Source organism: Melozone crissalis, unplaced genomic scaffold, assembly GCF_028551555.1.
Source record: "Melozone crissalis strain CALT ecotype California unplaced genomic scaffold, PUWL_Pcris_2 ptg000017l_1, whole genome shotgun sequence".
NCBI lineage: Eukaryota > Metazoa > Chordata > Aves > Passeriformes > Passerellidae > Melozone > Melozone crissalis.
Window position 1 is genome coordinate 197,065 of NW_026535795.1, and position 14,501 is coordinate 211,565.

The window sequence follows — 14,501 nt, forward strand, 5'->3', positions numbered from 1 at the left end:
CCCTGTTTCCTCATTGGTTGTGACATCCCTGGTGGCCGCCCGTGTCTTCCCTGTAGGCCAATGCCCTTTGCCCTGCCCTTCGTGCGCCCCCATGCCCTCAGATCACGGGCCCCTGACCCGTACTCAACCTTGTGCACAACGCACAGCCAGGTCTTTTGTTCCTGATTCCCTTTCGGCATGCTGGAACAAACCTTTGCTGGAACTTATCATACAAAAGGCCCTTCTGCCTCTCTTTGCTGAGCCAGCTGTGGTGAGTGTGGTGTGTGGACTAGACTGCTTTGCCTGAATGCCTACCTAGGCAGCTTTTCCACAGGAGATGCTTATTGGGAAATAGGTAGCAGCTTCCACTGTCTAAACCCCCTTGCTGCTACAATCGCCCAATACAATATGGTTTCCACACCATATGCTTTAGTGTTATTGTTTGGAATTTGTTCTCCCCCCATCCTCCAGCAGATGATGTGGAATGTTCAGTAACATCTAAAATTTATAGTCAGCTAAATGTTATTACACTCCTGAGACATCTTTTTACAATACAGTAATAAATCAACCCATAAAAGGCTTCCTGGGAAATTAGTTTATTAAGTGCCTCAGTTCTAGGCCTACTAAGAGTCAAAGAAATCCTCATCACATTCCAACTTAACGCAACAACCTTCATAATATACCAAACACATTCAGAGGTCATCAGATAAGCAATTCTAAATGCTGCTGCTTCTGAATACAAAGGTTACATGGGACTTAGAATATAGTTTTAAATTAACGAGTCTTACTGGTTTTATAAAACTAAGCCACAGAGAATCGTTGTTTTCTTTCATTGGAAACGTTATCTCTCAACCTGCCATTTTTCTAAGAATTTCCTCTCTTTTTCAGCTGTCTTTTTTTCCCCCAAACAATCTTATTCTAATCATAGTTACGCACACATCTTCAAGTTATCTTCTCTTCATATCACCTTACTGATCCATACTCAACAAAGAGCTCAAAAATGCAAACTGCCACCCAAAAGAAAGCTTCAAGAATCTTTGTGAAAAGCGCAATCCAAACATAAATTGTCAAAACAGTAATACAGGTTCAATTTAGTGAAAGCATGCATTTATAGGCAAAGAAATTCCATCAAGGGTTACTAATTGTGACATGTAAACTCAGTACAACTTGCAGAACTTGCTGAGCCATGGGGACTTCTCAGTATCATACCTCTTTACATCTGTATTTTTCTTGCTAAAGTGCCTATTATCAGCTGCAACAAAAGAATACAATGAGCTTGATAGCTCATTGTACTAAGGCTGTAACTGCCTTAGTGTGAGAATAAGAATATTGGATTAGGCCAGGGCGTTACTTATCTGCTGTGGCCCAGAACTATCTTTACTTTTGAGATTCTTAAACAGGTATTTTTTTAAATAGACCAAGAAAATACACACCAAGTTATTTTCCAATTTCTGCTGATACAAACTGAGATACTCCATTGCTCAAAATACGTTTTCACCACCTTCAGTACATGCATGATAATACTGCTTATAAACCCACCCCAAAATAAGGTCTTGAAACCTTATTTTGCAACATCATTGGCCTATTTAGTAAGGTAGAAATGGATAATGTGCCCCTCAACTATGTAAACACGAACATAGCTAGGAAAATGGCTATTGGGGCACACTCTCTCTCACCTTTTCTGTAATTTAAAGAGACTAACTACTTCGAATTTGTCACACGAGGTTTTCTAAAGAAGGAAAGAAAAGTGAGGTACTCGAGTAGAAGTCTGACAGATCAGAAGAATTTGTAGTGAACTGCATTGTACTTGAAGTGATTTCTAGCTCAGCCTTGCATTTTCTGCAACTTACACACCATGAATAGGATTACTGTAATATCATGATTAAATCCTACTTTAGAAATAAAACAAGTTCCTATCTGCCGTAAATAATTTCACCTTTGAACTCCATTTAAGGCTCCTACCACAAAGAATAGTTGACATCTTCTGCAGAGGTTTCCACTTGAAATACAATAACTTCTCTATTACTGGTTTCCACAGAATACATGCTAACAAAGGAAAGAAGACAACACAGAACAAGTATAACAGTTCTTTCTTTAGTGACAATATAATTAAAAAAGTAAACTTGGACTATTTCCTTCAGAACACAGTACAACACTCGAAACACGTTTAACCAAGAGGAATCAGACACTCTTCCTAAGGCTACTGTAAAACAGGAACAGAATCTGGGATCAAAGGTTCGAAGGAAGCTACTTCTGCAGCTGATGATCTTCCCTTCTGTGTCAGCAAAGTACAGAAGGTGAATACAACAAACAATTTGAACACTGTTTTGCAGTATCAGGGTCTATTCTAGGTTATAACCTTTCTAGAGGTCGCAGGAGTTCACTCAAAGGTAAATTAATTTATAGATGACATTATTTTTCCTTCCCCCCCATCTCCCCACAGATGAGGATTCATTTCTTCTGATTGATTCCTCTACTGGAAACATTTCTTCAAAATAGTGAAGCGCAGGATTCTTGTCAGAATAGTGAAGTGCAGGATTACAAAACACAATTTTCTGGGAAGCTGACATACACTGAAACATTTCATTTTAATTGACTTGAACTTAATAAGCTTAGTTTGTGTTGTGCAAAATAAAACTAGACAGTTCATTTTCTCACAGAGTATAAGAAAGGGACAGGAAATAGCAGAAACCAAGAGTATAAAAACTGGCATGTTGTAGTTCAGTGTTTTAAAATTTTGATCTGCTAATTGTGAGACTTTTCTCACCAAAAAATAAAAATTAAGACTTTGATCAAGAGTCAGATTAACTGAGTCAGTGAGATAAATCCAGAGCAGGTTTCTTAAAAACAGAGACCAGAAGTTTGAAAGACATTTAATTGTCCTTATTCTATGATGCTTTCAAATTTCATTTCAGGTTTGATTTGGGGATTTGTTTAAATTCAAAAGCACAACTGAAAAATTTGTTTAATACTACACCATATAACTACACTGCATTCATTAGTATTAGTAACATATATGCTACACACCAGTGCCAACAAGATATTTCAATTTTTGTTGCTATGCACACATGTCTGCAAGGATAATCAGCATACTGGAAAATTCTGACCTTGGTTTAGGTTTGTTTTAAATCAAAACCACTTTGCAACAGCGGTTTCCCATGGATGTTAGGTGCTCAGTGCCAACCATCTTGCTCTAAGAGGCTGCCTGAAGTGTAATGCAGAATAGCATCTAACTACACACTAGGTGATAAGGATGAAGCTGCTTAGCATACACTAACATGTAAATCAAGAGCTCAAAAATAAAACTTCCTTACTACATAGTCGCCATTAAATTTTTTCACACACGTAATTAAAACAAAGGACTAACTTAGCTTTATCCACCACAGTAGTCACAGAATATTTTTGATAGTTAAAAGTTAAAGCTTCCAGTAATTCTTAATATTTTTTTAAAATTTAATATAACTGTTTTTTAATTGATTTAATTATAACATCTTCATTCTTACAAAAACTGGCAAAAAATTTTGAGGTATCTGAAAATTATTTTTGCAATTTTGAAAATTACTTACTATCAAGGTTATCTGGTTCTTTGCAAACTACACCCATATTACAAGATAAAAGCAGGATGAACTCACAGTTTAGTTTTATTGTTTGATAGCATAGTAACTTCAGCTGTACCTTTAATGAGATAAATGGCACTGGCTAAAATATATACTCAGTCACACTTTAGAACATTGATGCAGAAGCTATAAAATATACTGAGAAATTGTTCTAGATAATAAGCTACTCTAAATGCATCCCATTGTTGAAGTTTTTATGATCTGTAGCTAGCAATGTTAGTACTCCAAGATGAAACCACAAATCCTTACTCTACTAGAGACAGGAAGTGTAAAAATCACAAGGATTATCTGAAACTAGATTAAGTCTTTCCCTAAAGGCCTTCCCTAAAGCCATGGTTAATGCATTCACCAATTAGACATGCAAGTTAGTATTACAGTTAGCCATCTGATGGAAAACGACTTAACAAGTGAACTAAAATTGTTAAAAACTAAAAGACAGTCTCAAAATTTTCAAGACTATTACAAGAGGAGCAAATTGAAACGACACCATTTTTCTAGAGTGAAGTGCTGGACTACTTGCCTAATAAAAGCAGGACAAATTCCAATTCAACAGCAATGCCTGAAAGAAAGGAAGACACCAACACACATATTAAGTATGCAAATCAGTCTCCAGCTTTTTTTATAGAGGTGAAAATTAATCCTCTTGTGCTTAGAGGGGAATATTTTTTTCATAGAACAACTTCCAAAAGAATATTTACATTTTCTACAGTCTGCAATCTTCTCATTTACCATTTGTCAGGGCCCAAAGATCTTTTACTGTACATAGGATGTTTGCATGTTTAATGATCATTTTAACAAATGTCACAGTCTGAATTTAAAAATCAATTAATATTGCTGATGTTGCTAATTTAACAGTATTAATATCATAGTGTAAACAGCTACAGAACCTACAGGATCTTGTACTGTATCTAAGTCTGCTGGTTGCAAGTCTGCTCTCCAACAGACAGTACCAAGAAAATAACCCATGCAAATATCATAGGCAAGGTAATTTAATAGAATTTCTAATGATTGCTTTAATCTTACAGTTAGACTGTCAAACAAGTATGACTAAAGACAGATCATTAGGTAGAGATTTAGATGTACTACTTAGAACTCATTTATCTACTCTTACAGATGCCTTCACTTTCATTAGTGTGCTAGGCTCAGAAACAGTTGGAAGACCCCAACTGGATCACAGACACCATTGCATCATGATACTGCTAGATATCCTACAAAAGATGAGGATTGACCCAGTGAATTAGAAGGTAGAAGACACATTGCAGTGCTGTCTTTGATGGCAACCATACTGTCTCACACTTCTGTCTGCACAACTAAGTTACATTTTTAAAGTAATTTGTCCCTGCACATATTATCTATGGAAAAAAAGCTTTCTAAGAGCAGAAAGATATCATTTTTCTTTAAACCACTCAAGTCTTCCACATTGACTACTTCTTCCTCCAATAAAGAATGGATGACAAAGGAGTCCAGTTATTTAAGAAGTCCTTCAATGGTGCTGTACTGTAATACATAGGAAAATAAAAAATTAGGTACTAGTCTTCTTATCATGCATCTACCAAGTATTTGTTGTTGGAGAAGTATTGAAACTTTAGTTCTTAGTATTTTGGCACCTTAACTTTCTTAGAAGCAAGCTGCAATTTCCTAGACTGCATATTTCAGTCACAGTAGTAAAATATACAAGTTTAGGATCCTTACATTAAAATTATAAAAAGAGAGCAAACCCACCCTAAAACACACTCCCGTCCTTTTTGATTGTGTTCTTTCTGCCCACTGAAAGGCAGAAACTCTGGAGTAACATGCAGGTAATTGCAAATAAAGATGCATAAAGAACTTCATATTGTTAACACTTCAACCACAAAGGCACAATTCAAAAGAAAAATAATAAATCTGTAAGCAGATCTAAGAAAATCTATATAACAGGCCAATTGTTCAGGACTTTCAGATACCAAAAACCCATAAGGTATTTTCCTTATTCAGGTTCCACACTGAAAATAACATCAGCTTCTGGCACAACTCAGCATCTTTTAGATGCACAATCTTCCTTTCCCAAATACTACTCAAAATCACAAGTTCTTATATACAGCAATTTAATCTATTAAGTTGGAGAGTCATAGTCAATGACTCAATTACAGAGATTATCAGAACTGTCAGATCACAGTAGAACTACACTCTTTACAGAGCTTCCTACCTCAGGGATCAGTAATTTCAGTGTTTCACAATGACTGCTGCCTAAAATCTTCAAATAAGACAGGCAGTTAAATTTTTTCCTTTCAGAAATTTGAAATAAGGTGCTGCACATTTCTAAATGGAATACGTCTTTCAGAAGCAATGAAATTTCATGTAACACGTATGTCATTTCTTGATACATTAGACCATTCATGTCTTACATATTGATATTTACACTTGCTTACCATCACCACAAAGTTGCAACCTTCATTTCAGAATACTATATACAAGTTAGCAACAACTAATAGCCTGATAGATTAACTTTATTTTGACACTCTCTCGCAACAATCCATTAAATATGGCTAATCAGTACTAGTGATTACTCATCAGAACTTTTATTTCAGTTCCACAAACTGCTTAAATTCACTGAACTTAGAGCTGCTATTCTGATTTTACTGTGAAAGATGAACTAATGCTAGAAAACACACACAGAAATACAAAAGAACAAATAAAAAGTAGAATAACATTTTTATAGAATTCAGAAATATTACACATCCTTTTTCTTCCTACAGAGGTCAGCCACTAATTAGCTGAAATCCTCCTTTATTGAACTAGTACTATCATTTCAGAATTTCTTCCCACACACCATTTAAGTGAAGGGTGAGGAAGGGTCATGGGGACACAGGCAGTGGAGAAGCAGTTAAGCAGCAACAAACTACATGGAGAAATTCAGACAATTTCCAAAAGTTAAACAAAAATCCAAGTGTATAAGAAATTCATATAAATGGGAAGGGGGGGGCAACAGGAAAAGGAACAAACAAGCAAAAGAACAAACACCCCAAACAACACCAAAAAAAAAAAAAGCCAAAAAACCACACACAAAAAACACCCAAACAAACAAAAAAAGACAAAGTAAATCTCACTCATTAAGCTTGTCAGGTTTCAAATTAAATCATGGTTTGTACTAGATTAAACTCAAGATATTCTCAAAGATGTAAGCCTATATGTCATTCTCTATTATGTCCACTCCAGCCTGAAAAACTAACCCAGCATACTGATAAAAAATGAGAACATATTCTGTCAAGAATACTGCAAGAGACAACTAAAAAGGCAGGTTTTATCCACTCTTGATGAAAATTGGCAAAGGCATGGAGTATTCTACCCAGCAGTATGATCTCACTGAAATCTTTAACCAAGATTCGTTGATGCACTTGTAGAAGTTCTTTATCATACTTTCACCCAATTCTAAATTTCACAGTAAGACAACATCTTCCGATGGCGGAAGGAAGTATGTTAAGAGGAAAAAAGTGAAAAAAATACTGTGCTTCACTGAGGAGTTACAACTGTTTTAAAAATCTTTTAATAATTTTACAGCACTTTATGCTCTGTAGTCCGTAGAGAAGATGTAGCAAGTATCTACAAGTAAGTTAGAGATATCTGACTTTCAAATTAATTACTTCTAAAAACAATTTTGAAGGGAAGGTAAAATATAAATTTGCACCAAGTTGTAGAGTTTTTTTGACATTAGATATTAAATCTAGCATCACAAAAATACATATTTCTATTACACAGCAAAAGTGTTTGCTTTATTCTATCACCTTCTCTCTCACAACACAGAAGGTGCTTACTCATTTATAAATGTTATATTTGCAAATGTGATATCACCAAGTCTGTTTGAATTACCGTTTGTAGATAAGCAACCATAACTCTTCCAGCCTGAGATCCTTATAACAGAAATGCTCAAGAGGAAGTCACAATAGTGAAATACATAGACTTTCTTAAAAACAAAACATAGCCAGAGCAAAACATCATCCGTTACAACTTAACATTTTGTTTATGAAATAATATCAGTTACTTAGGTAAAAAAAAAACTACAGACATTTTCCTATCCATTTAGAAGAAATGATGGAGAAGCTGATAGTGAAAGGGGAAACAAATCAAATTAGTTTATGCAGTACAGACAAATGCTTTCAGCTAGAAATTACCCAAAATAAGACTTCTTGCAAGGAATCTATTGAAGAAAAAAAAAAAAGAGAGAAAACAAAAAAGCCCATCAAATAATATATAGCCAAAACACAAGCACAATTAAAAGTGTCTTTTTTTTTTTCAAATATCCAAGTCCAAGGGAAAAAAAAAATCCAATAAAGGATTTGAGACCAACACTATTTTCTGAATGAGACTAAAACAAACACCTACAAACCCCTCCAAATGCAAATGACAAAATATCCACACTAGGGGAACCCTGTGATACTGGAAACCTGGTCTTCAATTCCATGATTTGTGTTGAAGAGTGTACAGAGTTCACCTAACTCCTAACAGAGATTAAAAATAAAGCTGTCCTACTTACACTAACATTTTGCACATTTAACTTCTCTCATGTTCCATTTCCCTACCCTCCCACCCCACCTCCAAAAAAAACCAAGAGGAGCAGCTAAGGTACACTGAGATGGTAGCAAGGACAGTTTAGCTTTTGAACAGCACATTTAAACTTTTCCGTTTCACTGCTTTAGAAAATTTTATGAAATGCAAGGATTAGTTAAAGTCTATAAAAAGGATTGACTCTGACTACTCTAATAATGCTTTAACTCTAAAATATATGCTCATAGGTGTCAGTCTTACTTTTACATAATGGGAAATTCAAAGGAAACACTAAACATTAGTGGGGATAAGTTACAGAATATTTTCATACAAACTCATTGAAATTATTCTTGGAGAGGAGAGAGAGAAGGAAAGAGAATTGCTATGTACATAGCTAGCACAAAAACAAACACTCCAGTTGCATCCTTCAGAGAACTCAACCACTTTATACTCTAGTGCATAAGTTCTAAAAGCACGGCCTGCCATGCCTTATATCTTACATGCACTGAGAATAAACGCTATTGCACTGCAGATTAATTTTGGAATGCAGCTGCCACTTAACCAATTTAAAGGCTTTTCACAAAATGGTATAAGAAGACATTCACTATTAATAGGAAAAAAACCAAAAAACCAATTTATTGCCATGGTAAAAGTTTTGGAAAAAAACATGGTATTTTTACCAATAATTTCCTACCAAGTTTAACATTAGTCACAGAAAAGCATAATCACTTATGCATCCATTTACATGTCTGAAGGTTGGAGAAAACAAAGGAGATGACACAGATGCTGCACCTCTGCATGCTTTAACAGCCATACATGATTTTAAAACAAACCAACAACATCAACCAAAAAAAACCAAAACAAAAAACCCCAAACACAAACAAACAAAAAAACTCTGAGAAAAAAATAGTCCTACAGCCAGATTTATGCCTGGTGCCTTGCAGGGTTGTTGAACACCCCGGCACAAGGCTAGAAATCAGAAGTTTTTAGTACAGGACGTTATTTGCCACTGTCTCACAGACTGACCCTGGGCAAGTCACTTCCCCGGCATCTCAGCTCCCCACCTGACAGTCCGGCCCCCACTCTCCACTGAGCGCCGAGGACGGAAACCCGGTAATTACTCACTACAAGCGGCTCTACATGGGTGAAGCTAGAATACAGGGAAAGGGGGAGCGGGAAGAGGGAGCAGCGGTTCCCCTCACCTATCGGTGATAAGAATTCCCCCGGCACGGATTCCGTCTCCCACCCGGGAAGCCTTTCCCCGTTTCCCCAGCGCACCGGTTAGACTGGAGGAGGCGGCGGCTGCGGCTCCCGGCCCCAAGCGCGGGCGGCAGCCGCGCCCTCCGGGCCTCGCGCCCTCCGGGCCTCCCGCCCCGCCGCAGGAGCGGCCCCAGGGGCCCTGGCCGGCTGCCAGCGGATGCGGCGCCACTCGCAGCCTCGCCGGGCGGACACTCACAGGTGCTGGAGCCGTGAGGGGCGACCAACGTTCCGCAGCGGAGGTGATCTCGGCAGCCCGGCGGGAGGCGAGAGATCTGGGCTGTGGGCGCTGCGCCCCCGCCGCGGAGCCGGCACTGCGGCGCGCCCGCCCGCCCTTTCCCGCGTCGCTGGCCAATGCGGGCCGCGCCAGGAGCCGGCTTGAACCATCTGTTGCGAGGCGCCTCCCCCAGCCCCTTGCCGGGGGCTCCCGCCCAAGCGCAGCCAAGGAGGGGCAAGCCTGCAGGGAGCCCGCGGCCCCTGCAAGGAGCTCTTCGCCCGGTGCGTCTCGGGGGCTGGGGCCGAGCCCTGCCTCTTTGTCGCCCCCCAGGAATCGCCCCGTCCCACGGCTGCCGCTTCTCCCTCAGCGTTCGGCTCCCCTCACAACGCGCTCGGCGCCTCAGGAGTGCCAGGTGGGGCAGCGAGAGGATCCGGGATGCCAGGGAGCAAAAGCTTCATGTGAGACTGATCCTCCTCAGGTGTGTAGGCGATAAAATCCCGACCTCATAAAATTTTTGCACTTCCCACCTAATAACAGGAATTCTCCACATGGAATGTTGCACGGAGAAAGGTGTCTCATCCTGCTTCGTTGTGAGAAACAGGGCTAAAATCTGTCTGTTTTTAGACTTAGACGTTTCTTGTGATCAAGCTCTCCCAAAAGACTCAAGTCTCTTTCACTATTTAACGGGTTTGAGTTTTAGCCTTTCATGTTCCCAGTCGGAGAGTTTTCCCACAAACATGATAACAGTCTATCTGCACAGTCCTTTATTTTAGGTCTTCACCCCAGGCAACAGTAGTTGAGATACTTACAGCACAGGTGTAAAATTTCACCAAAGCAGAGCAATAGTTCTTGTTTTACTTCTCTTTTTGTATTAATAGTTTCCTTGTTGCAGACCTCTCTGATTATGATTTTTAACCAAGTGCCTATGTTTCCTGTCGATTCTGCAGAGAAAATCCAGGGACTAAGACACTAGCTTTATTCGAACAGGTTCTAGAGTAATATTTTTAGGAAGTCATGTCAAGAAAAAGATGCAAATTTCTCTCAACTTTCAATAACTTAAGAAAATATTCTTGAGATTCATGCTGTGTAAAGGAAAAAAAGTGCATTTCTTTAATGGGTGAACACAAGTTCTAATTTTTTTTTTTTCATTTTTTGAAACTGTCAGATTCTTATATCTCACCAGAACAGTGTCAAATTATGGATTTAAAACCGAAATATGGACCAGACACAATTTGCAGGACTTGAGGATTTGACATATAGTCAATTTTATGATGGGCTGAATGTCAAAGGGTCAAAATAAGATGGCTAATCTTGCAATTAAATTAATCATGGGCCCTTTGCTTATTAAAAAAAAATATTTCTGGAAGCCAACCAGTTGTATTTTATCCTAATGCTGTTGTGACATGGCTTGTAAGTGGTTCAATATGTTACTCCAAATAGACACTTTCAAATATGGGATCTATTTCTTGCCCACTAAGTCATATCTTTGCATTAAAGGGGCTCAACATAGCTGATCTTTATCTTATTATTACAAAAAAACTCTAACAAGTACACAAAATTAAGTGATTGCAATCTTTCTTGTGAGACTCCAAATGGATGAAATTTTGTCCTCAATATGCATGTGTAATGCCTCTAAATCTGAAGGGATGATTTGTCCTTATAAGATATTTTTAAGGAACAATTTCTATATAGTTATAATTAACAGAATGATAGATTGACTAGTGAATCGTCCATTAATCTTACAAAGCTGTTCTCAAGCTTAAGTTATTCCCATATATATTCTAATCAAGACTGAGCATAATAATTTTGTGAGATATTGTATTTAACATTAATGCGAGGTTTAGTCTTACTACTTCAAGAACGTTATTATTGATTTTATTAATATATAGAAATTCCTTCTAACAGCTTAAACAAATTGACCTAGGTATCAAATACATGCATGAAAAATTGCTCTTCACTTGAGTGAAGAGCATGCTGTCATATATGAAAGACAAAGGATGGTTGCAAATAAAACTACACATAGGCACACATCTGACCTCTGAAACAGTGAAAATACAAATAACTTGTTCAAGTGTACAAAAAATCTTGGCAAAATCTATAAGCCTAGGCAGGTAAGTCTGTCTCAGTCCATTGCTACAATAAACAATGCTGGTAAACATAAAACCTTATGTCTTAAGTCTCAAAGTAATATTTCTATTTTAAGTGGTTTAATTTACAAAATGACTAGAGCAAAGGCAGTTGCTTACTTTTTAAAAATATGTGTTCTTTCTGCTTGCTAATTAGCCTTTTATTACCTTTGGTATGGATTAACAATATGACGAGTTCTGCATGCGTATACCGCGCATATGTGTTATGGATGTTAATAGGGCAAGATCAATTTAGGGGTTTTCTTCTGTATTTTTACTTCCCTCTATCTTGGAATGTGACCTTGGGTAGTTTGCTGAACTTGCCCGTGTATCGTTCTTTCATCTGTGAGATCTGGGATAGTCATACTTGAAGAAGGGCACTTTATAAGTAACAGTATTTTGTGAATTTATCTATCTATAAAAAAATAACTAGTAATTAAGATCTTTGAATATAGGCATCCAGTCATTGTGCATCATAACGTGTGGCAATATGTGCTGCGGCCCAGAAAGCCAGCTGAATCCCGGGCTGCACCAAAAGCTGGGTGACCAGCAGGTCAAGGGATGTGATTCTCCTCCTCCACTGCTCCTATGGGATTCCACCTGGAGTACTGCATCCAGCTCTGAGATTCCCAATGCAAGGAGAGGGAGGACCTGCTGAAGCCCCTCTGGGGACAGACTGGGAGACCTGGGGGTGTTCAGCCTGGAGAAGGGAAGGCTCCTGGGAGATTTTAGTGACCCTTCCACTGCTTAAAGGACTCCAAGAGAGCTGGAGAGTGACCTTGGACAGCAGGCTGGAGTAACAGGACAAGGAGTCATGGCTTTCCACTGACAGAGGGTAGGGTTAGATCCATATTAGGAAGAAATTCTTCCCTCTGCGGGAGGTGAGGCACTGGGGCAGGTTACCCAGAGAAGCCGTGAATATCCTATCCCTGGAAGTGTTCAAGGCCTGGCTGGATGAGGATTTTAAGGGCAACCTGGAAGATGTCCTTGCCCATGCAAGGAACTAAATGATCTATAAAGTCCCTTACAACACAAACCATTCTATCATTCTAGGATAACAGCATTTTCTCCTGTTTCATTCTAAGCAGCAGATATTTGGCAGTCTATAGAGTGTAAAATAAGGTTTAGAACCTAGGCAGTGTTTTTGTCAAATATAGTAAACATCTTAAAATCCTCAAAGATCCTTTCTGAAAGTTATTTAGAGCATAAGCCTTTCTTTCATTGGTTAAGCAGTGCATTAATATTACATGCAAAGGTAAAGCTGCAAGCAATTATAGTTCAGGAGACCAAAGATGGAGAATGAACAGGTTTCCGCAGAATTCATGATGAAAAACACTGTATCCCTGAAAAACATGGTTTTCTTCATGAAACATTATTGTGGTGCCTAATTATGGGAGTTCAAGGACATGAGGTTCTCGTACTGCCAAGGAAACTATTCAAAAACTATTTTGATGTGTTTTCCATTTCAGTAGGTGTTCATTAATGCAATAAGCCTAGGAAACACCATCTCTTGCCATTCCCATGTTACAGTTTTCCCCTAAGAATTTTGTTTTTATGGTTGTGTCCATGTTGCATATAGTTACACTGTAATTTGCTTTCCCCACCTTTTCTTTATGCAAAGCTGAGTGAAATGTAATCTATTAGGGTGATGCTTTCAGCAGAGTTAAAAATATTGAGATACACTAGCTGTTGCAGTCTTTTTTTTTTAATCCCTAATGTCTTGGAAGATCCATTAACCTTAAATCAATCCAACAAATCTGATTGTTGTTGCCAACTTTCCTTTTCCAAATAAAGATATATCAATTTACATTAATAGCATCAGTAATTAAATACTTGTGTGAAGATAAAAGCAAACCCTAAGATGCAAATAGTGCAAACTTGAACCATGGATTTAGTTCCAGGTCTTGAAGCAGGCTGTTCTCTGAAGGGAACCAGCTAAAACCATACAAGGGGGAACTCACTATGTGAGTGCAAAAACAAAGTTTGGATTTTAACCCACCTACTGCTTTTCCTTTTTTCTGTATGTTAAGTTCCCAGTGGGAAAAAAAACCAACCCGGGACTGAAGAAACTACTCAGAAACATACCTTGGAGCCTCAGTCATAAAGAAGTTGCTTTGTTATAAAGGCAAGACAGCAAAACAGATCTGTGTTAACGTTGCCACTTTTTATAAAGTGTCAAAAGCTAGGATTTTTTTTTTTTTTTGGTTATGTGCCAATGATGACTCAGGAGCTGTTATGAAAATGAATGTGCTATTTCAAATGTGGCAAGACCTAGCCTAGAATTAGATAGTGTACCTAAACAAACAAATTTATCTCGGAAGCTGCAGAACTGAAACCAGTTGAAATGTCATTTAGCTGCTGACACTAGTGAGCAAGCAAAACCATGGAGGGACAGTGCTAACTGCTGATGCCAGCAGATGGTAAGTGGAATGTTAAGCTCCTACCCCACAGGGCCATGTCAAACTGTATCTGTAAGAGGAAGGGGAAAAACAGAAAAGTAACAATAACAAGAAGTACTTAAGGAAACAGGCGTCTCAATTTCAGCCGGTAAGATAGTTGTCCATTAGATTCCAAGATAAGTCTGTGTAAACCCAGCTACCAAAACTGTGAGTTTTTGCCTGTTCTTTGATGACTGTGGTAACTGGTAACTGCAATCTCATGTTTCCTATCCCCTTCCTCAGAACACATTAAGGGAAATGGATCATAACTCCAGTGCTAACTGGGAAGTGTTCAGCAATAACTATCTGTAGCTTTTAGAGCACTTTTTTGTTTCAAAGGACTTTG

The 14,501-nt window shown here is 38.3% G+C and overlaps 2 protein-coding genes across 6 annotated transcripts in view; one reads left to right on the plus strand and one right to left on the minus strand.

Moving 5' to 3' along the window:
• Window positions 1–9,678, minus strand: part of SULF2 (sulfatase 2) — an 86,521-nt gene extending 76,843 nt beyond the window's left edge. For 3 of the 5 annotated variants that reach the window (XM_054274415.1, XM_054274414.1, XM_054274410.1), the window contains exon 1: window positions 9,574–9,678. The gene's annotated coding sequence lies outside the window, so the exon portion shown is untranslated. Of the gene's footprint in view, window positions 1–9,319; window positions 9,385–9,573 lie in introns of those variants that run through there. The other 2 variants (XM_054274413.1, XM_054274416.1) reach the window with 2 other exon arrangements.
• Window positions 1–14,501, plus strand: part of LOC128936132 (skin secretory protein xP2-like) — a 199,561-nt gene that overhangs the window by 22,552 nt on the left and 162,508 nt on the right. Inside the window, exon 2 of the mRNA XM_054274875.1 lies at window positions 9,391–10,069. Within this exon, the coding sequence (XP_054130850.1) occupies window positions 9,391–10,069 (679 nt within the window). The remainder of the gene's footprint in view (window positions 1–9,390; window positions 10,070–14,501) is intronic.